The 23287-nt window shown below is 38.1% G+C and overlaps 1 protein-coding gene across 3 annotated transcripts in view; it reads left to right on the top strand.

The window, feature by feature from the left end:
• XPO1 (exportin 1) overlaps positions 1-22177 on the top strand; it is a 36808-nt gene extending 14631 nt beyond the window's left edge. For all 3 annotated transcript variants that reach the window (XM_080342755.1, XM_080342756.1, XM_080342757.1), the window contains 21 exons: positions 5626-5687; positions 5768-5812; positions 5901-6082; positions 6541-6589; positions 6676-6795; positions 6889-7017; positions 8023-8181; positions 10775-10972; positions 11596-11734; positions 12772-12953; positions 13742-13898; positions 14019-14182; positions 14718-14852; positions 15709-15892; positions 17167-17273; positions 17653-17847; positions 18753-18921; positions 19407-19541; positions 19646-19805; positions 19884-19980; positions 20677-22177. In XM_080342755.1, coding sequence (XP_080198881.1) covers positions 5626-5687; positions 5768-5812; positions 5901-6082; positions 6541-6589; positions 6676-6795; positions 6889-7017; positions 8023-8181; positions 10775-10972; positions 11596-11734; positions 12772-12953; positions 13742-13898; positions 14019-14182; positions 14718-14852; positions 15709-15892; positions 17167-17273; positions 17653-17847; positions 18753-18921; positions 19407-19541; positions 19646-19805; positions 19884-19980; positions 20677-20823 — 2915 coding nt within the window. In that variant the 3' untranslated portion in view covers positions 20824-22177. The remainder of the gene's footprint in view (positions 1-5625; positions 5688-5767; positions 5813-5900; positions 6083-6540; positions 6590-6675; positions 6796-6888; positions 7018-8022; positions 8182-10774; positions 10973-11595; positions 11735-12771; positions 12954-13741; positions 13899-14018; positions 14183-14717; positions 14853-15708; positions 15893-17166; positions 17274-17652; positions 17848-18752; positions 18922-19406; positions 19542-19645; positions 19806-19883; positions 19981-20676) is intronic.
• The last annotated feature ends 1110 nt before the right edge of the window (positions 22178-23287 follow it).

The raw sequence follows: 23287 nt of genomic DNA on the forward strand, positions 1-23287 counted from the left end.
AGTCATCCCTTCAGCTGAGAGGATTTTCCTGTTTGAAGTGTAACTGGTACAATAGGGGTGCAGGAAACTGAAACTCAATACAAAGTAATGATTAGTAACAAAGCAGTTCAGGCAGGTTATAAATCAGTAATTCTGCCTTGTGTCTTCATAACACATAATGTTTCTAACTTGGTAACACTTAATGTGTCTAACTTGATGTATGTAGTAAGTACAGCTGACAAAACTTTTGCTTAAGATGAAACTAAATCAGTTTGAGAAAATACTGTTTTCCTCATGTAGCAGTGCATAAGAGTTGAAATGAAGAGCGGACCTGAATTGATCTGTCAGTGAAATTACAGGTTTTTGAAACAACTTTTCCTGAAAATTCTTGGAGAAATAAAACAATGTCATTAATTGCAGAGCCTAAACTGCAACCCCCTTCTTTTCTTTTTCCTTCCTACCTTTACCTCCATTTGTACATCAGAATGACTTGTTGGGCCTTGAGGTTAGCCAGGGGTTTGTTATTACTTCTGTCTGAATGCTGGGAGGTTTTAGCTTCCACCTTAGAATTCCAAATGCAAGTAGGAAAAAGTTTCCTTCCGATGTGTTCTTTGGACTTGAAACTCCATTCTTGAATTTGCTTTTGTTTTAAAATAGTTTTTAGTCTTGAGCTTTTCTGGCCCTGGTGCCTCTTAACTTGTAAAAAGTTTCTCTGCTCCTCAGGTGTCACTGATTTTGAAGGTTGAGGATTGTAAGCGCTTTTGGAGAGTTCATCTGTATCTTCCCATAACTCTAAAATAGGAATTGGGCAAAGCAATTTACGTTTCTAAAATACTTGTGTGATTGTTCTGCTTTTTCTTGTTCTTAATTTGTTAGTTTTTGGAGCTAGCAGTTTGAACCAATTGCTGACCTGGCTATCTAGACATAAGTGGAATATATGGAACACACAACTGGTAAAATTAGTTAAATCAGGTGCCTGACCTGCATGTTCAGCCTTCAGACTTGTTTAGTTTCTAGACCATAGCAATGGGTTATAATGTATTTGGCTTTTAAGAGAACGCTTTGGTTTGCTCATATACATACACAAGTGATGTAATGTGGCTTTCATTCAAACTTCACGGGGGCAGCTTTAGTGAAAGGCAGATGGGCATATTCCAGAATATCCCATACAGTACTGAACGTGGCTTACTTCCAGAGGATTGTGCTGTCGTTCTCAAGTAAAAACAAAAAAATCTGAGTTTGTTGAGGTGCTGCTGAATTGCTTTCAACTCTGATACTCTGTAGAGTTGATTATTTAATAACACGTATAAAGAATGTCATTTGAATGAAGTATTGGTGCTCTCTGTAGTATTTTCTTTTAGTGTGCAAACCTGCCTGGAAATAAAGGCTTCTTGGCCTTCCAGTTCAGTGACACGTTTCATTAATCCTGCAATGCGAAATGAAATTCTGTTCCTGTGAACAGAGTGAGCTTGTCTGGAGTGTTTTGAGTTGGAATGGATAAGCACTTCTTCATTATGCAGCCTGAATTGCTTGTACAACTTTTCTCATTTTGAAATGGAAAGAAAAAAGTGTTTAGAGATGCAGTTTAGTGGCTCACAGGAAGGTCCTGGAGTTAAGTATAAAGGTTTGATGTATTGGAAGCTGCTGTAGAAGAGACATTTCTGTGCAGTGATTAGATATTTTAATGGAAGTTTCTGGCCTGCTTCATGAAGATGCGTTTTTTGATTATCTGTGTAATAAAAGGGGAATGAGCTGCATGTGACTTCTGTAGTGTGTGGGTGGGTAAGAAAAGCTGTTATGCCTTCTTCAAGAATATTCATGATATTTTTTTCTCTTGAGAAGCAATTAGGTAATGGATTGATCAAGTTTACCACTAGTAGGGAAAGATGATACATGGAAACACATTGTTTCTTAAGACTAGAAATAAGATGGTATTTTCACCACATTTTGGGACTACTTAAACAATTTAGTATACGTGTATATGCATACAAACATCCCTGGGTGGGACAGCTCGGCTTTAGGGTGATAAATTCTAATTTTGGTTGCAAAATAGTAGTAATTTGCTGAGTTACATTGCCCACCTGCTTTATTTATGCTGCTTATTCTTTAATGTCAGTGGAGACTCTTGATTTTCATAAGCTAGTGTAAACTCGTGTCTGCAGCACCAGGTGGAACAATTTCCAGCACTTGTTAAATGTTTGCTCTGTAATTGCATAAAAGGATGTGCTTTTATGTCTTAAGTACAAGAAGTGGTTTTGTCTGCAGGTGTGTACTCGCTGACTGTGTGTATTTGTGGTAACGTGCTGTGTTTGGTCACGATAGGAATTCCTCTGAGCTCAGGTCACACAGACTACGTGAGATGTATTTGCTTCTAAAAGCACATCCAAAGATTAAATTGTAGGATATTTCATACTTCTGAAGTCCAGCCTGCAGAATTTACTGACGTTGGGTAATGTGACGTTCCTCGCTGTCCCGTTCAGCTCTGATCACCCTATAGCTTGTGTTACCTGTCCAGAAAGTGTTTCGGTTTTGCATCTCTACAGGAGCAACTTTAACAAAGGGCTACAATATCTACTCTTGATCCAGAAACTTCCTAAAATGCCTCAAATTAATGTCCCTGCTCTACCCTCTTTTTTTTTTGAATTACTTTGTACAGAAGTACTTTTTGTACTTTGCTTACCAGAAAATGCTAACAGTTGTACTAGTCCAAGCCTTCTGACAAAGGCAGTGTCCAGCCTTACTGATGATTAGAACACAGCTTGATGGTTGAGCTGGGCTGATCTGCTACTTAACTGCCGTGGATAACGATATTCCTCATCTGTGCACTTTTTGATATCTTTGAGCCAGCACTGGTGCTTCTCTGCCCCTTCAGGGAGCTAAGCTGGCAGAAGAAAGCTTCGAACCAGTTTGAAAACCATTGCACTTTTTTGGTAGCTCTGTTTTTCTTCTAGATCAGCCTCTGAACAAGCTCTTGAGCAGGTGCTGGGACTGTCAGTGCTGCGTCAATGAGTTTCGGAATGGACAACAGGGTCTGCTCTCCTTTGTCACAGGTTGTCATGAGATCAGCATAGTTGTGATGTTGGATGGTGTCCTGAGTGTTGCGTTGTGGGGTGTTTTGTTTTATTGGAAGGTGTGTTTTCCAGGAATGTCTGTCTCTTGACGTTTAGCTCGCTGAAGGGTCTGAACTAGGCAGTTGTGGTGTTGCCGTCTTCAAGACTTGTTCAGCAGCTTCTGTGATGGAAGGTGGTCACCTAAGCACTGGTTGTGTGGCTTTTGCTTGTTGTGTGCCCCCCTCCTTAAAGTAACACTTCCTTCTAAGTTCTCAAAACACACCAATTTTAGCAGATCCAGTGGACTACCACCCTTGGACATGTTCTGCTGAAAAACAGTAACTAGCCTATGTGTTGATTCTGTCAGAGTATAAAGTTGAATTATCCTTGTTCTGCTGGGAATTATCTTTCCTATGGAAATAAACGAGCTGTTAAATATGGAGCAGAAACCACAATACTTAAGTTTAAAGAAATCGGTGCAAAATTGGATAGCTGCTGCTTTTAAGGGATTAAGAATGTGACCTTGTTCTCTGGCTGGGAGGCCTTAGAAGCCTGGAACATGACATGTCTGAACTAGAAAACTCAGGTTGTCTTTTGAGCTGTGATCACTTTTTCTTTAATGGAGCAGAGCAGCTGTTTTCATCTGCTGATCTCAAAGCCACATTGATGGTAGCGTAGCATTGAACTTGTAACTAAATAGCATAATACTATTGATTCAGCAACATGGAAAATATGTAGCTTTGGAGTTGGAAGTCTGAGAGCAATCCTCACATTCTAATTCCTTTTTAAAAAGCAAAGAGTTGCAACAGTAGGTTTCCCATAGTGGTTTGGCAGACAGTTAAAACAGTTGAGTTTCTGGCACTGCAGACCAATTTCCTTACTATTTTGGGGGCTTTCATATCTCGTTTGTGAATTACTGTAAAGCTTCAGCAAACTGTGTGAGTTTTTAAGCTTTAAAATACTAGGACATGCCTATAGTGTCAGACTAATGCTAGTGCTTGGGAATAACTCTTACCCAGTGACTGACAGTGATACTTATTTTGTTCACAACCCATTCTTCTGCATTAGTGCGGCTTGGTCCCAGTTGATAATGATGAATATTTTCATTTGTAATTGGAATTACCTGTAGAACAGCTCCTGCCTATTATGTATCTAATGGCTCAAAGTCTAGACCTAGTTTTTCCAGATTTCACAACAATGTAATTACCAAACCGTTTCTTCTAATCCTGTTGCTCAGGCCTGAAATGCAAAAAACTAATTCTGGTAAAGTCCTAAAAACATTTTAAAGTTTAAAATAGTGACTAGGGGAAAACTAAATGTCTTCAACATAAGGCGTTGTTCTTGGTAAAGTGACAGCTAAAATCTTCAATGGATGCATTTGGTCTGCATGAGTCAGTTGACTTTCTTCTTGAAGAATTGATTGAAACCAGATTTAGGGTTCAGGAGGGTGAACAGCAAAACATACACCTATTCTAAAACTTCCCTGTGACAAGAAAACGCTCACGCGGTTTGCAGCATTTAATCCCTGATGTACTCAGATCGATCATTGTATCAAAGGTATGTTGAAGTAGAATTATTAGTAATGTTCTTCTAGTTCACAACTCCAGATCCTCTGTTCACGCTGCTTCTTGGAGCCTGATGTTTTTGTTTTTTATACGGAATGTTCGTAGATATGTGTGTTGCGATTAAAAGTCACTTGGAAAGCCGTTGTTTCCATGTGTTCAGTAACTGACAGGTTAATGGTGAAGAGGAGCTGAGGATTAGGTGGCAAAATGAACCTTTAGGCAGTGTAGCTTGCCACAGTGTGTGGGGTATGTGGTGGCTGCTTGTTGGTTTTGTGGTGGAGCTGAAAACTCTGAAGTCAAACATTTGTGAAAGAAACACAACAAAATGAGGGATTTGTATACAGTCTGTGCCCCTAATTGCCAAACTTCATGTAAGAAAAAGAAAAAAGGCCAAAACAGTAAACCAGAGTTCTGTTGTCCGTAGCATCCACGTGTGCCATAAAAGCACAGTAGTTCAAATCCAAGTGTGTTGTATTGTGTTGGCGAATAAAGTTTTAAGTTTTATTCCTGTAAGATTGTGCAGGGAGGGCTTTGCTAAGCTCCAGCGTGATGTTTCACTTTTAAATGCTGTGCGTAGGAATTGTGGTGTTTAAAGTGGATCACCAAAGTAAACTGGAGCATCTCTGAACTTTTCCATACAGTGAAGGTGATGTATCGAAGGTCTCCGTGCAACTCTAGTTAACTTGGCATTAAACCTGGAGTCGTGTTTAGAAAACTCTACTTATTTTTGCAGTTCACTTTTGATTAATAAAGCATTAGTCAAAGAATCCTTACTCTGTTTTCCTTTTGTTTTATTGAAATAGCTTAAGTGTAAAGCCATTTTGTACATCTGAAGTAGCTTCTTGCGGAATTAATGCAGGGGTGGATTTTTCCCATAGAGCACACGAGAGGGTTGCTCACTGCCACATGCATCTATGTTCCTTAAAAGTGTTTCTTTTTAAGAATGTGTGAAGAACCTTAATTCAAAAGTATTTATTAGTACATTCATGATATCCGGCATAGTTGAAAATAAATTCCTAACTTTTCTGCAGGTATTAAAAAATATGTTGTTGGCCTAATTATCAAGACCTCATCTGATCCAGCATGTGTAGAAGTAAGTGAATGCTTTTCAGGGGAGGAAGAGGGCGGGGAATATTTTGCATAACCTGACTTTGTCTTCTCTTTTTTCTTCAGAAAGAGAAAGTGTATATTGGGAAACTGAATATGATTCTTGTCCAGGTAAGCTAGAGTTCATAAAGTTTTAAGTCTTGTTATGAAGTGTTTGGCTTTGCATATGTATCTAACATACGGATGCTTTGCTTTTCAGATACTAAAGCAGGAATGGCCGAAGCACTGGCCAACTTTTATAAGTGACATTGTGGGAGCAAGCAGGACGAGCGAAAGCCTTTGTCAGAACAATATGGTGATCCTTAAACTGTTGAGTGAAGAAGTGTTTGACTTTTCCAGCGGCCAGATTACTCAAGTAAAAGCCAAGCATTTGAAAGACAGGCAAGTATACATAATTAAATCTTAATAAATAGGGTAGGCTTCATGCTTTCTGCTAAATAGTTGATCTCACTTGGAGTATTTGAATGAACACCTACAGCTGTCTCATTTTATTTCTGAGCCTGAGTGGGTTATTGATTTTTCTTCAAAGCACTTAGTGTGAGGTGATACCAAACTTACTTTGTACACTCAGATATTTCTGCCTTACTGCAAGTAACATCGGTTGCCTCATGACTTTTTAACAGAACTTGGAGCATTGCTTGCGTTTCCAGGCACAGCCTTTAAGCTATTTCAGAATACGCTTTGTTACTGTAAAAACTGTTAAGAGCTGGGTGGCTTGTGAATGCCTCCATGGCCAGAGGTCTTCAGGACCTGTTCTGTGAGCATAGACATTTGGATTAAAGTAGATAGGATTGTTTATAAAACGTGGAAATGATTCCATTTTATTTATTTTTTAACAGCATGTGCAATGAGTTCTCTCAGATATTTCAGCTGTGTCAGTTTGTGATGGTAAGTCTTATTTCTTTAATGATATCTTAAAAAATTCCTCTCCTCCCATCATGTCTAACAATATCATAAACACTAATTGTTTCCAGGAAAACTCCCAAAATGCTCCCTTAGTTCATGCAACTTTGGAGACTTTGCTACGCTTTCTGAACTGGATTCCTTTGGGATATATATTTGAGACCAAGTTAATCAGCACACTAATATACAAGGTACTCATGCAAAACTTGACAGCTCTTAAATTTAAGTTGCAAAAAGCTTGCAACACTCTCTTGTAATGTTGTTTTTTTTTCTTCTCTCAACAGTTCTTAAATGTTCCCATGTTTCGAAATGTCTCTTTGAAGTGCCTCACAGAGATTGCAGGTGTCAGTGTAAGCCAGTATGAAGAACAGTTTGTAACACTTTTTACGTTGACCATGATGCAGTTAAAACAGGTAACGTTTTTGATCAATCTGTCTCTTAACTGCTTCATTTTGCAGAATCGATTTCTGTAGAACCCAGTTCAGTTTACAAATTTATATTCATTATATAAGACAAATAATATTCTTCAGTGGAATTTATGACTGGATCAGAAGATGCTCAGTGTATTTTTCTGACCCTAGATCACAGCTGTATTTCTGCTGCGTTGATTTGTTTTGATTAATTTAAGAGGCGTTTTGAGCGCTTGGGCTGTCTGATGGGGACTCATAAGACCTAAACTGACTTCTGCAAGTTGCTGTCTAATTTTTGAAACCAATGGAAGCATTTGTTATCATAAAGCCATGCTTTAAATTGAATATAATTTGATGATTCCCCTCTAAGCAGTTCAGATTCAGGTTTGTAGCTATTCTCATTGTATTTGCATCTTAAGCGAACATTTTCAAGGTTTTTTTTTTTGTCAATTTTTTCCTGCGTTTGCAGTGTTGGTCCATCATAGAGGTTCTTTAGAACAGGCAGGCTTCTTCTAAAAACGCCATTCCCCTCAGCTTCAAGTGGAGTTAGAGGCTTTTTATTGAGTTATAGTTAAATTTAGAGGCAGATTTTGCACACACTGAAGTTATTTTGTGTGTTAGGCAGCTGGGTGTTACTTCCTCGGCTTTTACAGATGATGCTCTTGATTCTAAATGCCAAAATATGTGGCCTAAGGTTTCCCTTAAAACATGAGTTGAATGCCAAGTTGGGTATTTGGCATGTTTTGCAACCTGCAGGTTTTTAGCATGACTGCTGCGGATGAATTTGATGCAAACTGTTGCATTTCTTGTTATTAATATTTGGCTCTCTTAACCTTGTACATGTCTTATAGTTGCACAACTATCAAAAAATGTTAAATTTGTTCCCTCTGTTCTGTAGCTTAATAGCATTGACTTTAAATAATATATTTCACTACTTGATGACAGTGGTGAAAATGTTTTATTTGTATAATGATAGAATTTTAAAGCTAACACATTTCTTCTTATTAGATGCTTCCTTTAAATACCAATATCCGACTTGCCTACTCAAATGGAAAAGATGATGAACAGAACTTCATTCAGAATCTCAGTTTATTTCTCTGCACGTTCCTCAAGGAACATGGTCAACTTATAGAAAAAAGATTAAATCTGAGGGAGACGTTAATGGAGGTAAGTTGCTCGGTTTATCTAGTCTAGAAATGTAGCATGTCCTCATACTCAAAGGATGTGATACTGATATCATCTCTAGATCATTGTACCTATTCACAAAATTAGTAAATCACATGAATACACAAAGCCTTTGAAAACTTGTTTCCTAATATGTTTCAATAGCACTCTATTTTCAGTGATCCCATCCTAATAGAACGTTCAAAGACCATACGTGTCTTTCTCCCTCTTCTTGTTCCTCCCTAAAGGTGTAAAATACCACTTAAAATAAATTAATGTATTCTTTTTCCATGGGTCTTTACAGACTATTTTCTGTAAAACTCTCGCATAGAGGTGGTGTTGCTATGACTTTGATCGATCTGTGTGAAGCAGCTCAGTGATGTTTTTATTCAGCATCCCAAGCTGATTTCTGGGGTACGGCACATGCTGGGGTTCAGTGCTTCCATCCTGGTGCAGCTTCTTGTGTAATTTGCCATTCCCAAAGTTGAACTGAAAGGCTTTAAATACAGTCCTAAGGATCATGGTCTGTTTCTATATAATAAAGACGTGTGCCAATAATGCTTAATGGCACAACTCTACCAAATGACCATCTGTGCTTTATTTTGTAGTATTACTGGTCTTAGAGGAGTTATCACATGCCTTAGAGTAGTTGCTGAGAATAAAGTTCATAGTTGTCTTTCCTCTGTGCTTCTTCCCTTCTGCTCTTGAAGACTGTTGCGTTCTTTTCAATTTTGACGGTCAAGCGCGACTTCATTGTCAAAATTACTGGCATCTGTAGTAACGCAGATAGGAATGGAAGGGTTGGAAAGGCTTAAATTCTAGGTGACTACTAAACACGTAAGGCGCTACCTCCTACTGTAGTGGAGCTAGACAAATTTAGGGTGGTCTTAGTTGTGCTTTCTTACATTGTGAGTAGAAGTTTTGTTTGCTGGCTTCCTCACACCGCTGAGCTCCAAGGGGCTGAGACTGGCTCCATGGCCCCTTGAAGCACCTTCCTGTGCCCAGAACCAAACGCTGTGCAGGTACGGAGGCGGTAGGGTGAGGAGCTGCCCTGACAGATGAGGTAGAAGAACAATATCACATCTTAAACCTGGAGGCCAGGTTCCGTCGGGAGGGGGAAATACATCTTGCAGGTGGATTAGCTGTAATCCAACGTGTCCATCCGAGTTCTAGTCCTTTTTCTAACTACTGTTGTTCTCAGTGCACTTCCGGAATTAGCCCCCTAAAAAAATGTACATTAAGAAGTTAGTTGCAAATACTAAATTATAGCTAATTTAGAAGATGGACTAAGAGGAATATCACTTTATTTTAAAAAGAACAACTATCAACAGTTCCCTAATAATTCCTGAATGAGCTTTCAAAACAAATTGTGGGGATGCGGCTCAAGTTTCTACCTATGTTGAGGCTTTATTAGGAAGGCGTGTAAAAGGCTGAAGCTGTTGTACGTCCTGTGCAATTGTGTGTGAGTTGGAGTGCAGTTCTTAGGTATTGGCTTCTTGTCCCACATAAATAAGCTAAATTCTTTGTTAAAGCCGATATTTATGAAAGTCAATCTTGAATGACTTACAGTCTTGTGTAGGATGACGCAACCTTTAAGGAAGTTCTTAGGCTGGCCTAAAATAGTTGCACTTCTGTAAGTTGCAGTGTAACAAAACCTAGTTACACAGTTACTTCTAAAAGTTCTGTGTCATTCTAACCTGTTGGTTCCTGCACTTTGGATGTGTCCAATCTTCTGAAGTTGTTCTGTGGATTTATTGGAGCCGTGCAGGCAGTGAAGGGAGCTACATAAGTTATTGCAAGTGAATTTACCAAGAAAAATAGACTCAAGACTAATGTGTGGTTGTTTTGAATCCGTCTTTCGACATTGTAGATACAAGTGCTGAATCAGGTCATTACCATCTAAAATGCTTTGAGTTGCTGTAGTATCGAAGCCATGAAAAGGTCTTCAGATGTCACGGTTTCGTTCTGTTTGCTCACTGGTGGGCTGTTGCTTTATCGTTCACAAAAAAAGTTTGGCTGTGTAGTTCTAATTGCTGAGGGTTGGTATCTCAGTTTGTCAGAATTGCATCCTCGGTCTGCTGCGTCTGTTCTGTCAGTAAAGAAATGGAAAATGGTTGGGTAGGTGATTTGTGTGGAACTCAAGCCAGCAGTGTGGCTTTCATGATTCCTTTCGGTTCTTCAGATCCAGAACAAAGCAGCATTTATAAGTCTTGAGATGAACAGTCCTTCACATTAGCTGGTGAGGCGTTCTTGAGGTTCTAACATAACATAAAATGCCTTGCAGAAGCTCCAGAGGCTGGAGTTGGGATAATTTACAGGCAGACTGACTTAGCTATGGCCTTAAGATATCTTTAGACTGCTTTAGATTGTAGAACTGCAACACACAACAGTAATTGACAAAGCATTTTGGTTTTGAGCTGCTCTGCCAGTCAGAACTCTGACTTTTAAGTAACATCATTGCGATGTTAATGCTCTTTGTTCCTGAGTTTAATGTTAATTTGGCATTTGATCAGTATTTGAATAGCTGAAATTGAAGCAGTGTGGTTTTATCTGCAGAAATAATTAGTAATCAGATGTTTAAACCTCACTTTTCCAGGCTCTTCATTATATGTTGTTGGTATCAGAAGTTGAAGAAACTGAAATTTTCAAGATCTGTCTCGAATATTGGAATCATTTAGCTGCTGAGCTCTACAGGGAGAGTCCGTTTTCCACATCTGCTTCTCCATTGCTTTCGGGAAGTCAACACTTCGATGTTCCTCCAAGGAGACAGCTTTATTTGCCTGTATTGTCCAAGGTAATCCACGCCTAAGTAAAGGCACTGGAAAGATTTAGATACTGTTCCTGAAGAAGAGATTTTGCATAACGTAAGGAGTGATGTAAGAAAACTTGCTTTGAGTAGCTGGTAATTGATTCAACTCTAGTTAGTTAATGTGCTGTAATTGCAAAAATACTCTGACACCAATACATGGCAGGAGTATTAATACGGTGTGTCATTTTTATTATTAAGATACTTATTACAAATGTAAGACTTATGCTTTAAAAAAATAAACCTGTATTAAACTATTTCTTTAAACTGTTGGAGGAAAAAAAGAAGTGTATGCATGGAAAAAAATCGTCTTTAAAAGATCCCTAGTATTATGTATGCATTTTGAAGCAAGGTTGGGGTTGTTTGGTTTTTTTGAACTACTCAGCTTGCTCATGGAGAGAGAGAAATCAGTAAGCTCTGTTCTTAATGGCTTTTTAGTAGAGATATCTATGCGGAATCTTAATGTGAACTCATCTAATGAAGTGCTAGATATACCCTTTGTATGGGTCAGGTTGCCTGCCCAGAGTGCTCCAGAAACACCCGTGGAGGAGCCGTGTGTGTGTTTCCATGTTAGTTTTCATCCCGTTTTAACTTTCCTATGCGACACGCAGGTTCGATTGCTCATGGTGAGCCGCATGGCTAAACCTGAAGAAGTCCTAGTTGTGGAAAATGATCAAGGGGAAGTAGTACGAGAATTTATGAAGGATACAGATTCCATAAACCTGTATAAAAATATGAGAGAAACGTTGGGTAAGTACCAGCTGATATTTTTGTGCTGTAGATCGGTGCAGCTGCATCAGCAGAATGTACCTTAACGGCGTCAGCTTATAATCTGAATTATTATGTGTGTAAAATGATGATTAGTAAGGAGCAGCTCACACTTGTTGGTCTGAAGTTCTGAACACCAGAATCAGTCTTCCTATAGAGTTTAATGTAGCCAATATATTTTATTTGTAGTGTGTATATACTAATATCCTGTTATCTTTAGAAGTCTCATGTTTAATTGTGACCATTTTATCAGTGAATTGATAGTTCCTATGTATTGTAGGGATAACTTATGGTTTTCTTGAGGCAAGAAAAACAGGTTTGAGTCCTAACTGCAACCTGAGGGCTCAGGGGGTTTTAGAATTGTCACATATTTAGGACATCAAACCTCCAATTCTACATATTTTTCTGTCAAATACTTTAAGGGAACACTGAGTGTTTAATAACAGGTTTATGAAGTAGGAGTAGGGGGGAAAAGCTGCATGATGCAAAGTATTTGTGGAGTTTTTTATTCTCAGCCTTGTACTTGTGATGTAGATACTGTAGGGTTAGATGAGTTGTTCTAATATCTTCTTATATGGAACATGAATAAAAAAAGGTTTGATTTGTTGTATTAAATGTTTAATTTACTGTATTAACATTATTACTGTATGTCCTGAGCCTTAGTCATATTTCCAGATACAGGGTTATTTATGTGGAAATGCAGATTTAGTTCGATTTCGGGTGTTAACTGTTGCTTATAATGTAGTATCTTTTAAGATTCACTAAAAAAGAAGAAAGGGCAGAATGTGGTGGAAGCTGTATTCTGTGACACAGTAAATACCTATTTCTAGTTCTGGCCTTAAATTGCTCTTGACTTGCTGGGGTTTAGAAGACACGGTTTTAACAAATTTGTGTTTAGAAAGCAGCATTGCACTTACTTAACAATTTAGTTGTATTTTTCTGATATTTAACTTTGCATATGGAATTGTGGTCCGGGTTGTCGCTTTAAAACGCGCCTGTTTGATGTCGATGTCTTTCAGTTTATCTTACACATCTGGATTATGCAGACACGGAACGAATTATGACTGAAAAACTTCACAACCAAGTGAATGGAACAGAATGGTCGTGGAAAAATCTGAATACTTTGTGTTGGGCGATCGGCTCAATCAGTGGCGCAATGCATGAAGAAGATGAAAAAAGATTCCTTGTTACAGTAATTAAGGTATTGTGGTGCAAAACTAATAGCTTTGGCACACTAAGTTGATGCTCAGAATATTGAAGTTACAAAAATACTGCTGTATGTTCTTGGTAAGGCGAGCAAGATGATAAGAGTAATTTAATGGTTAATCTTATATCCTGAATTTCGGGCTGTTAAGTTATTTAGCCACAAGCAATGCGTTAATCCAAATAGCATTTCACAGTGAAAATTTCAGGGATCAAATTTTAGTTGATGATAAAGTGTTTTTCTTTGGAAAGAGGTTGCTGATGAAATAAGGAGGATGGTAACGTAACCCACATTTTCAGCTTGCGGGCACTCTCCTTTTTTGCTGTTTCCCAAATATTCAGTGATCAAAATGAATTTTTGGGAAAGACGTGCATGGAAAGAGTGCAGGAACAAAAGAGTAAAGGACCTTTAATAAGTCCTATAAATTCATACAGAAGACTTAGTTTAGTTCGTTTTATTTGACGTGAATCTGTTGATATCAACGACTTGCTCGCTGTTCAGCACTGTGTGGCTTGTTGAAGAAATCTTTAGTGTTATTGAAAATGGAGATACCATAGTTGAAAACATGGTGTTCCTGGTTTGGTTGAAACTTAAATGATTGCATCACCCCAATCTTAACCCACTTGTGCTTGGTTTGATTTTTTTATTTGGACTTTGAACTTGATTATTGTAACCATTTTATTTTAATACAAGTCCTTGTAGGATTTTTATGCTTTGTTTTATAGTGCTTTTCATTAAAAACTGGACAAACTTGGAAGGGAAACTAAAAATACATTATGTTGTAGGATCTCCTCGGACTGTGTGAACAAAAGCGAGGAAAAGACAATAAAGCCATTATTGCATCAAATATAATGTATATAGTAGGTCAATACCCGCGGTTTTTGAGAGCTCACTGGAAATTTTTGAAGACAGTCGTCAACAAGCTATTTGAATTTATGCATGGTAATTATCCTTTTTTAATTTGCTCTTTTAATTATTAAAAAAATAAAGTTGACCATATGTGCACATGTATGGGGGGGGAAATACAAAATACAAAGCAGTAACTGACATGATTGTATTTAGAAACCCATGATGGCGTCCAGGATATGGCGTGTGATACCTTCATAAAAATAGCACAGAAATGCCGTCGACATTTTGTTCAGGTTCAAGTGGGAGAGGTCATGCCGTTTATCGACGAGATCTTGAACAATATTAATACAATCATCTGTGACCTTCAGCCACAACAGGTACATGAATAATTCTGAATCAAAAGTCACTTCATGTTGAAGCGTAGTAGTGGTTTTCAAGGCTTGAATTATATTCCTTTTCTGTTAGTGACAGTGTTACGGTATCAAAAGTGCAATCAGGTTGTATTATGGAGACCTCACTTAGAGTGCTTGGAAGGAGAATTAAAGTGCATTTAGTAAGAATTTTGATTTCTGGAGTGTTTTAACAAGTAAATAAGATGCTGAATATAATTTTGTGGTTCTAATTCAGGAGAGGGTGATATCCCACTATAACAGCATGTGTATAGTTTATATATTATGAAGGGTGGTGTCTAGGAAGGGCACAGTAATCCAGTCCGCAGTTTAAACACGTCTGGTAATATTGAAGAGCTAAAGGGTGTACATCTGAGCATCCTCACTTGGGGATATGATGGAAAAAAGTACTTTAAGACAGTGAGATCCTTTTTCAGCCTTCGTTATGTTAGTTCAGAGCAGCGTAACATTGTCATCGCTCCTTTCTAAGCTTCCTGTTCTGATTTCTTGTTGCTCCCATCAGGTGCACACGTTCTATGAAGCGGTGGGATACATGATTGGGGCACAGACAGACCAGACCGTGCAGGAGCATCTGATAGAAAAATACATGTTGCTACCCAATCAAGTATGGGACAGCATAATCCAGCAGGCAACAAAAGTAAGCTCAGAAATTTTAAGTGTATTCTGTGTTCAGGTAAAGAAAACCTGCTAAATGTTTGTCATACCCTGGGTTTATTGTCTATGTGGTATGAAATTAAGTGTACGTAGCTGGGGTGGACTTTATTATACTGACTGATGACTAACACAGTGATTGGCATGACAGTTAAGGTGTTGTTTTGAGAGAGTGGACTTAAATGACAAAATAAATACTGGGTTTAATGTGATTTAAAGGACAGTTTTCTGTTACAGAACATGCTTCAGTAGTTTATTTCCAAGACTTCCTTTCACCTGCTTTAGAAGTGAGTTTTCTTTCTGAATAACAGAAAAGTGAAAATGCTAAAAATACTGCTCATTGTTCCTCGTTTCTCTTCCCTCATTCTCTTAAAGTACATCCGTATTTCTTACTTACAAGAGTTCTGCACTGCACAAGACATCAACCCATTTGGAATTAATCGAATTAAGATTCTGAAACTTAAGCAAGCTTGAGTTATGTTTCTTACCCTGCTAACTCTTAGAACAAGAACATCTATTGCCTTTCCTCTGGACCACTTCTATTTTCACCTTGTTAATCTCTTCTCCTTCATTTGTTTCTTTCTTCAACCAGCGTGATGCTTGTACCACTGTGGCAAAAATACTTCTGCAGAAGCCTAGAATTAAATCAATTGAAGTTGTGTCCTGACACTCAAGTGCCAGGAAGTAAACAGCAGTATAGATAAAGCCTGTAAATTACAGTGATAAGTTCCTTAACACAGTGTGTAAGATAGATTATTTAAAGTTGCACTTTTATAATGAAAGCTAAAGAATGGTTTTTATTCACTAAAGATAACAGACTCTGATTTTCTTTTTCCTAACAGAATGTTGATATTCTAAAGGATCCTGAAACAGTGAAGCAGCTTGGTAGCATTCTTAAAACCAACGTGAGAGCATGTAAAGCAGTTGGCCACCCCTTTGTGATTCAGCTTGGAAGAATTTATTTAGATATGCTGAATGTCTACAAGTGCCTAAGTGAAAATATTTCTGCAGCTATTCAGGCTAATGGTAAGAAAAGAAATTCCATGTTCTTGCTGAAAATGGGGGTCGGTAGTTTACGTCACCACGTTTCAAAGTACATTCCAAGTAGGCTCATTTTACTGTGTTCACTTTATTGTTTGGGGAAGCGGAGAGTGATTGAAAGTGCTTGTTCAGATTTTGTTGTTGTTTAATATTAAAATATCTTTGTGTATATGCTAATCTGTTTTTTTTTCTGCCAAAAGATGTTGGTAGGGTTTTTGGTCTGATACTGTGCTACTAAATAGCTTTATTACAGAAATGTAACTGTAGTGAAGATGCCCAAAAGTCACGATAAACCAGGCTTGCAGCCTTTGAGAAGGAATTGCCAATTACCTAACCTATTTTTACTAGATATATCAGGGCCTATGGTATCTCAGAAGAATGTGCTGCTGTAGTAGTTCATTATAAGATTAAATGAGTCAGTTATTGGATTCTTATTATGACCAGTTTTTTGCCAGTGCATATTCTGATATTTAGAAATGCAAATGTTAAATGAAACTTTGTAAGTGAGCAGCTGGTTTACCCTGAAGTAGCTGCTCAGAATTCAGAATAAAACTGGCTGGGAAATCAATACCTTTTGATTCTGCAGCTCTAACGGCCACAGTTTGTCCTCATCAGAAACAGTGAAGTTGAGGAAGCATTTGCTGGGCCTGTGGTCCTGATCTGCTACTTAATCAGCAACTGTGATCACAGTTGCTTCAGAGGATGTTTTTACAACAGGCTCTTTCTTGCCCTAAATGGCTCAAGTGCCAACATGAGCAACCCGACCCTTCTTTTCCTGGCTGAACTCTTGAGGTTTTTGCTGTGCATGTACTGTAGTGGTTAATTAGATCAGGTCCTGCTGATGAGACTACGTTGATTTGGGGGTCAGAAACTGAATTAGGGATAAGGCACCTTAAGTGTGGACTTGACACACAAAAACAAATGGATTATTTCTCTTGGATAAAATCAGGAACCTTATTGTTCTGCCCCATCACTTAATGAGAACCCAATGTAAGCTCGGTCCAAGTAGTTAAGTTGCAGCTTTTATTTTGAACTCTGTAAGTCTGGTACTTTCAGTAGTAACTTTGTAACATAAATAACAGCTTGGACCTATGGAGCTAGAATGGGGAGCCAGCTGTTTTTATTCGCACAAGTTCTTAACAGCCTTTATAGTTTGGACATAAAAATCAAATGTTTTCTGTTGTGTAATACCAATTTAAGCTAATCTTTTTCTTTTTTATATACCCTAACCAATTAACTGAAGCTTAAAAACTTTTCAGGTGAAATGGTAACAAAGCAGCCCTTGATTAGAAGTATGAGGACTGTAAAAAGGGAAACTTTAAAACTAATTTCTGGCTGGGTGAGCAGGTCCAACGATCCTCAGATGGTAAGTTGATTCTGTTACACAAATAACTCCTAAGGCAGAATTAGGAAGAACTCCTCATTTTTTTTGTTCTGTTCTTGACTGAATTGGTCGGTCATGGGAACTTAATTCAAGAGGTCTGTAAAATATAAAGTGTGATCATACAGAGATAAGCCTGAACTACATTTGAGAGACATCAGTTAATTTTAGCTGAGAGAGAATCCAGGAGGTTTAAGACAACCCTGTTGGAAGCTCTGCTGGATGGTGGGGACTTTATGGAAGGGAGACACATTCCACCTTCCTTAGGAAAAGCATCTCCTGTGACTAAACAACAAACTTTGCTATAAACTGTATGACTTTGTTTGTATTCCTTGGTATAACCACGGCTTCCTCTTTCAATTAGGTAGCTGAAAACTTCGTCCCTCCCTTGTTGGATGCTGTTCTCATTGACTACCAGAGGAACGTTCCGGCTGCCAGAGAACCCGAAGTTCTGAGCACTATGGCGATCATCGTCAACAAGCTGGGTGGACACATTACTGCTGAAATACCTCAGATATTTGACGCTGTTTTTGAATGCACGTTAAATATGATCAACAAGGTATTTAAACTTGGGATAAAGTCTCCCTGGTGACTGAAGACAAAAAAAATGGAGATTTGTAAGAGTCTTGGCAATCTTTCACTTAGAGATGCACTGACAGCCTTTTCCTGTAGAGAAGGGAGGCAGTTTGTAGTGAATTTAGTGTTATTACACAGCTTCCATCTTATAGAAACAAAGCGAGGGTTCATGCTTTATTTCTGTGAATACCATTGCTGTATGTGATATCTTGTGGATATCTCTCTGTTTTTTTGCAGTCACAAAGTGCATTTGTGGCACTTGAAGTAATTTGTGCTCAAGCAAACATACTGTTTTGAAATCTGGCTGTCTACTTGGATGTCTTCATCTCATCACCTAAAATCTCTCTGTTTAATTCTTGAGTTAGGTCATTAGTAATTTTTCTGTTCAGGGGACTTGCAAGTGTGCTTCAGTCAAATGTCAGTGTAGGACTAACTGCTAAAACTCATAAATATTTAAAGTTTTGGAATTAGAAGCACTTGATCAGTCATTTTGAGTATTGCTTCTCTAATGCAGTTCTTATGCTATAGTGTGTAATGCATATTTGCATCACACTTGCGCACTGCCAGCTGAATTGGTGCTGCTTTGCAATCGGGTGTAACCAGAAGTTATAACTCTGTTAATCTGTGCACCAAGTCATGATTCAGGTGGTGTAGTGACAATAGCTGGCTCGGCCTGTTAGTGGTGTGTAGCTACAAGATGGTCTTAGCAAGTTTTTGGTGGGTAAAACTTCACTAAGAAATGTAATCTTTGACTTGCGTTTAAGGTTGTTTTAAACCTGGGATCTAGATGCTGTTTCACGTCAGCTACTGACTCACTCTACTTGATGGAAGATCTTATGATGGACCTTTAGGAAGCTTAACTTTTTTCCCCCCTCCCTTTCCTTCTAGGACTTTGAAGAATATCCTGAACATAGAACAAACTTCTTCTTGCTACTCCAGGCTGTAAATTCTCATTGCTTCCCAGCATTCCTGGCCATTCCACCTGCACAGTTCAAACTTGTTCTGGATTCTATTATTTGGGCTTTCAAACATACAATGAGAAACGTCGCAGATACAGGTAAATGGAAGTGTTTAATACACAGGCTTAGTGAAGCCACTTAGTTTTTAGCCAGTTGTCTTGTATTAGTGTTTGCAAGGCATGAGAATAAAAGATACCTTTCAGTTGCACTTCACCTACTAAAGTAACTTAAGTTTTCATGTAATTCCAAAAAATCAAACACCTTCTGAAATTAGCAAGCACTTCCTTTAGTAGATTGTTGCTTTCGCCTTCGTTAGTACCAATAAAGTGATGTGATTGGTTCTTTCTGCTTCTGTCATCTAATAATTCAAATGGAATCAGTGTAGCATGTAAAGGTGGTTGTAGCCCCCTAGTGCCTACAGGAGGAAGTGCCTGAGAAAATCTTAGAGGGGTAATGCCTTGTCTTTTTGGTGCCTAGCAGAATTTCTTGGCTTATTCATATTGTTTTGGAAAAAGCAAAAATATGCACAGAGCTTTTAATATTTTTCTGTTGATAACTTAATTTTTTAATGCCTGTTTTCCAGGACTTCAGATACTTTATACTCTACTACAGAATGTTGCACAAGAAGAGACTGCTGCCCAGAGTTTCTATCAGACGTATTTCTGTGATATCCTTCAGCACATTTTTTCAGTTGTAACAGACACCTCACACACCGCTGGTAAGAATCCACATCTGTGAGCCGATCGATGAAAACCAATCCTTTTCAACATCAAAACCCTGTTCGGAATAATAACCGCACGTGTGTAACTCTGATCTGTGCAGGTTTGACAATGCATGCGTCAATCCTCGCGTACATGTTCAACTTAGTAGAAGAGGGAAAAATAAGTACTCCGTTAAATCCTGGAAATCCAGTGAACAACCAGATGTTTATTCAGGAGTATGTTGCTAATCTTCTCAAATCTGCGTTTCCTCACCTGCAAGAGTAAGTGTGCCGTGATTCTTTAATACTTTTAAGTGGCTTCTTATGTCTTGAAATACTAACTGATGTGCTTGCTGTTAGTGCCCAGGTTAAGCTGTTTGTAACAGGACTCTTCAGTTTAAATCAGGATATTCCTGCCTTCAAGGAACACTTAAGGGATTTCCTGGTCCAGATCAAGGTATGTTCGGTGTATTATTTTTCCAATGAATGAAAAACGATTATCCAGTGGGATAATATTGTTGGAAAGTACTTGGACAGTGTTTAACTTATGTGTCCTAAACACACGCTGAATATTTTGCAGCTGTTCAAAATGTAATGAGAGCTTGTGTGACTCTTTATCATCTTATTTCAGTGTGATTTTAATTTGATAAATTGGGCTTACATGTCATCACTTGTGCTTTGTGCTCTGCACACAATTCATGTGTCTTAAGTGGCTGTAAAACTTACTCTAATGGGAAACAAAGTTGGTTTCTAACCATGTTTTAGTTCAGTTCTGCTTGGGATTGGGACATGGTTTGAAACTTGCTAGAGTGAGGCTATACTTCTATTTTCCTAAAGCTGGTAGAATTCAGGAAGAGTTAGTTAAATGAGTTTTGAGACCACAATTGTCAGGTATTTCCAAATCGCAATGATGCTGCTTTAATGGCAATATGTTCCAAACGCTGCTGTAGCATCCTGTTCTGTAACATAGTGAAAAGCTTTAAATATTTTACATTCCTTTATATTAATTCTGACCTTAGGAACAGAAAGCAAAACAAGCAACTAGTCCGGTAGGGAATGGGAAGATGTTTTCTGTATTTCCTGGATTTTGGAAGCATATTGCTCTGCCTAAAGCATTTGACAAGAAACTAACGATTTTACATGAATTGTCCAGGAATTTGCAGGTGAAGACACATCAGACTTATTCTTGGAGGAAAGAGAAACAGCCCTTCGGCAGGCTCAAGAGGAGAAGCATAAACTTCAGATGTCTGTACCTGGCATCCTTAATCCACATGAAATTCCTGAGGAGATGTGTGATTAAAAACCAATAAAATAAAACAAGTTTTGCAGTTTTCTTTCTGTACAGCTATTTTGTTGTGATAGAAGAAAACAGCACTTGGATATTTGTTGACCAAAACGATGCCAATTTGTAAATTAAAATGTCACCTAGTGGCCCTTTTTTTCTTATGTGTTTTTTGTATAAGAATTTTTTCTGTGAAATATCCTTCCATTGTTTAAGCTTTTGTTTGGTCATCTTTATTTAGATTTGCATGAAGTTGAAAATTAAGGCATTTTCAAAGTAATTACTTCATGCCCATTTTGTGGCTAAGGGGAAAATAGGCAAAACATAACTTGTAAAAGACTATATTGCGAAATAGTACAATTTCCTGTAAAAGTATCCATTTTTAATTCGGGATCATTTTCTTTCTAGTCTGTCCTGCAGTCTAGGAGAAAAGGTAATGAGTAAACCAGATGGAATTAATTGTTGAGCAGAGGATTCTAGCGCTGCGTTTGTTTGGATCAGTTAGCAGCTTTTTGGACTGAGTGGTAAGGCTATAGGCTACGTGTATTTGCAAATTGTACGGCAAGTTTGCAGCAAGATCATGTGCATATCATCCCATTGTAAAGCAACTTCGGAAGAGTATGGGAACACAGTACAGTTAGTTATTTTTACACAGTTCTTTTGTTTTTGTGTGTGTGCTGTCGCTTTGTCGACAACAGCTTTTTGTTTTCCTCAATGAGGAGTGTTGCTCATTTGTGAGCCTTCATTAACTCGAAGTGAAATGGTTAAAATATTTATCCTGTTAGAATAGGCTGCATCTTTTTAACAACTCATTAAATAAAAAACAACTCTGGCTTTTGAGATGACTTATACTAATTTACATTGTTTACCATGCTGTAGTGCTTAAAGAACACTACTTAAAAGCAAAATAAACTTGGTTTACATTTATTTTTCTTTCTTTGGCTTATTCTTTTATCGGATGAAAATGCTGTGATCGTATTGAAGATTTGTATCCTGAAGGCGTAGGAAAAGTTCCTTGAGGTCTAGATAACTGTTGCTTCTGGCTTGCCCTCATCTCAAGGACTTTGTGCTTGAAGTTAACGCGAACTAAGTTGGGTTCCGTTTGGAAGTACAGTAGCTATTGGGGACTTAGCTCCATCAATAAATATTCCATACTATGTTGCTACCAAATGCCAGGATTAAGGTATTCTTGCTCCCCTCTCTTTCTGGGCTCTTAGCAATTTATTTCAAAGAGGTATTGCACTGTATCTCGGCTAAACAATTGATACTAATACATGTTAATAACGTGTGTAGATGAGATCTACAGTTATTTTTCTACCTGAAGTTTTGTAGTTAAATGATTTTCACAGATTTATGAAGTATGGATACGAAAAGCAGTATGAACACTAAGATTGTGTACAGTCTTGGCTTCCCCATTTTTGTAATGTCTTGTCTCTGTTTTCTAACGGTCCATGTGAAGCTCTCCCCAAAGTTCTCCCATTTGTTTGGTCTAATCTTCAAATGGTTACTATGATACAAAGTACAGCCGTTCGTGCAGAGCTGTAAAATGAGGTTTAGACAGTTGTGGAGGTGTTTTCTGTAAGTTTGGGTACTGTAGTTAACTTTGTGCTGTAGGTTCCTTTTAAAGTAGAAGTGCATGAGTTAGCAGCATTCACGTAGAATTTGGCTGTGGCCGGAATGTTTCCAGTCTTGAGTACTGGCCCCTTTCTGTTGGTGGATGTTTCTCCATTTGTTTAGACGTAGTTTTTCCAAACTACGTAAAGTTTGCCCTAAAAAAGCATCGCTGCCTCTGCCTGAAGGTCATTTGGCAAGGAAAATGTTGTGAGCTGGCAGTTGCCAATCTTTGGAGAGAAGGTTCGTCAAACCTGTTATGGCTGGGACTTAAAGCACAGCCTATGAAACGTAATGATTTTCATAGTTAAAAACTCAGTTTGTTCTCTCCTTTAAGCTCATGATTTAAGCTTTTCCGTGTCTTCCTGTCAATGTACAGCTTTCTGTTCCGCTCTGTGAAAGCGGGATCACCTTTAATAGGCAGTTTAAAGTAGAATATTTGAAGGACATGTCTGGAATGGCTTGTGACTGGGCCGAGTTGCAGCATTACAGAGCTATAGATATCAAAAGCTGGCCAGAGAAGTAAGAAAATCTGAGGAAAATGGAAATAAATACCACTGATAGCGTGATGTCAGAATTCCCATGTCCCATGAGTCACAGAACTAAATGCTAAATTGGTTGTGACATGGAATGGCGTTAACAGTGCATTGAAAATAGTTTTGAACCAGAAAATGCACATATGCTTTGTGTGTTACTTCTTTCCATATTTAAGATTCAAGTTAGTCTGAGGCTCATGGTCTGGTTGTTTACTGAGAGTTAAATCTGACCTAAACTCTCAAACAACAAATCTGAAATGTATTTTTGAAGTTGATTCAGAGTTGGTTTGTTATTTTGGTACCTTTTAGATTATCTAGCAAGGAAATCTTAGGGT

Source organism: Nesoenas mayeri, assembly GCF_963082525.1.
Source record: "Nesoenas mayeri genome assembly, chromosome: 3".
Lineage (NCBI taxonomy): Eukaryota > Metazoa > Chordata > Aves > Columbiformes > Columbidae > Nesoenas > Nesoenas mayeri.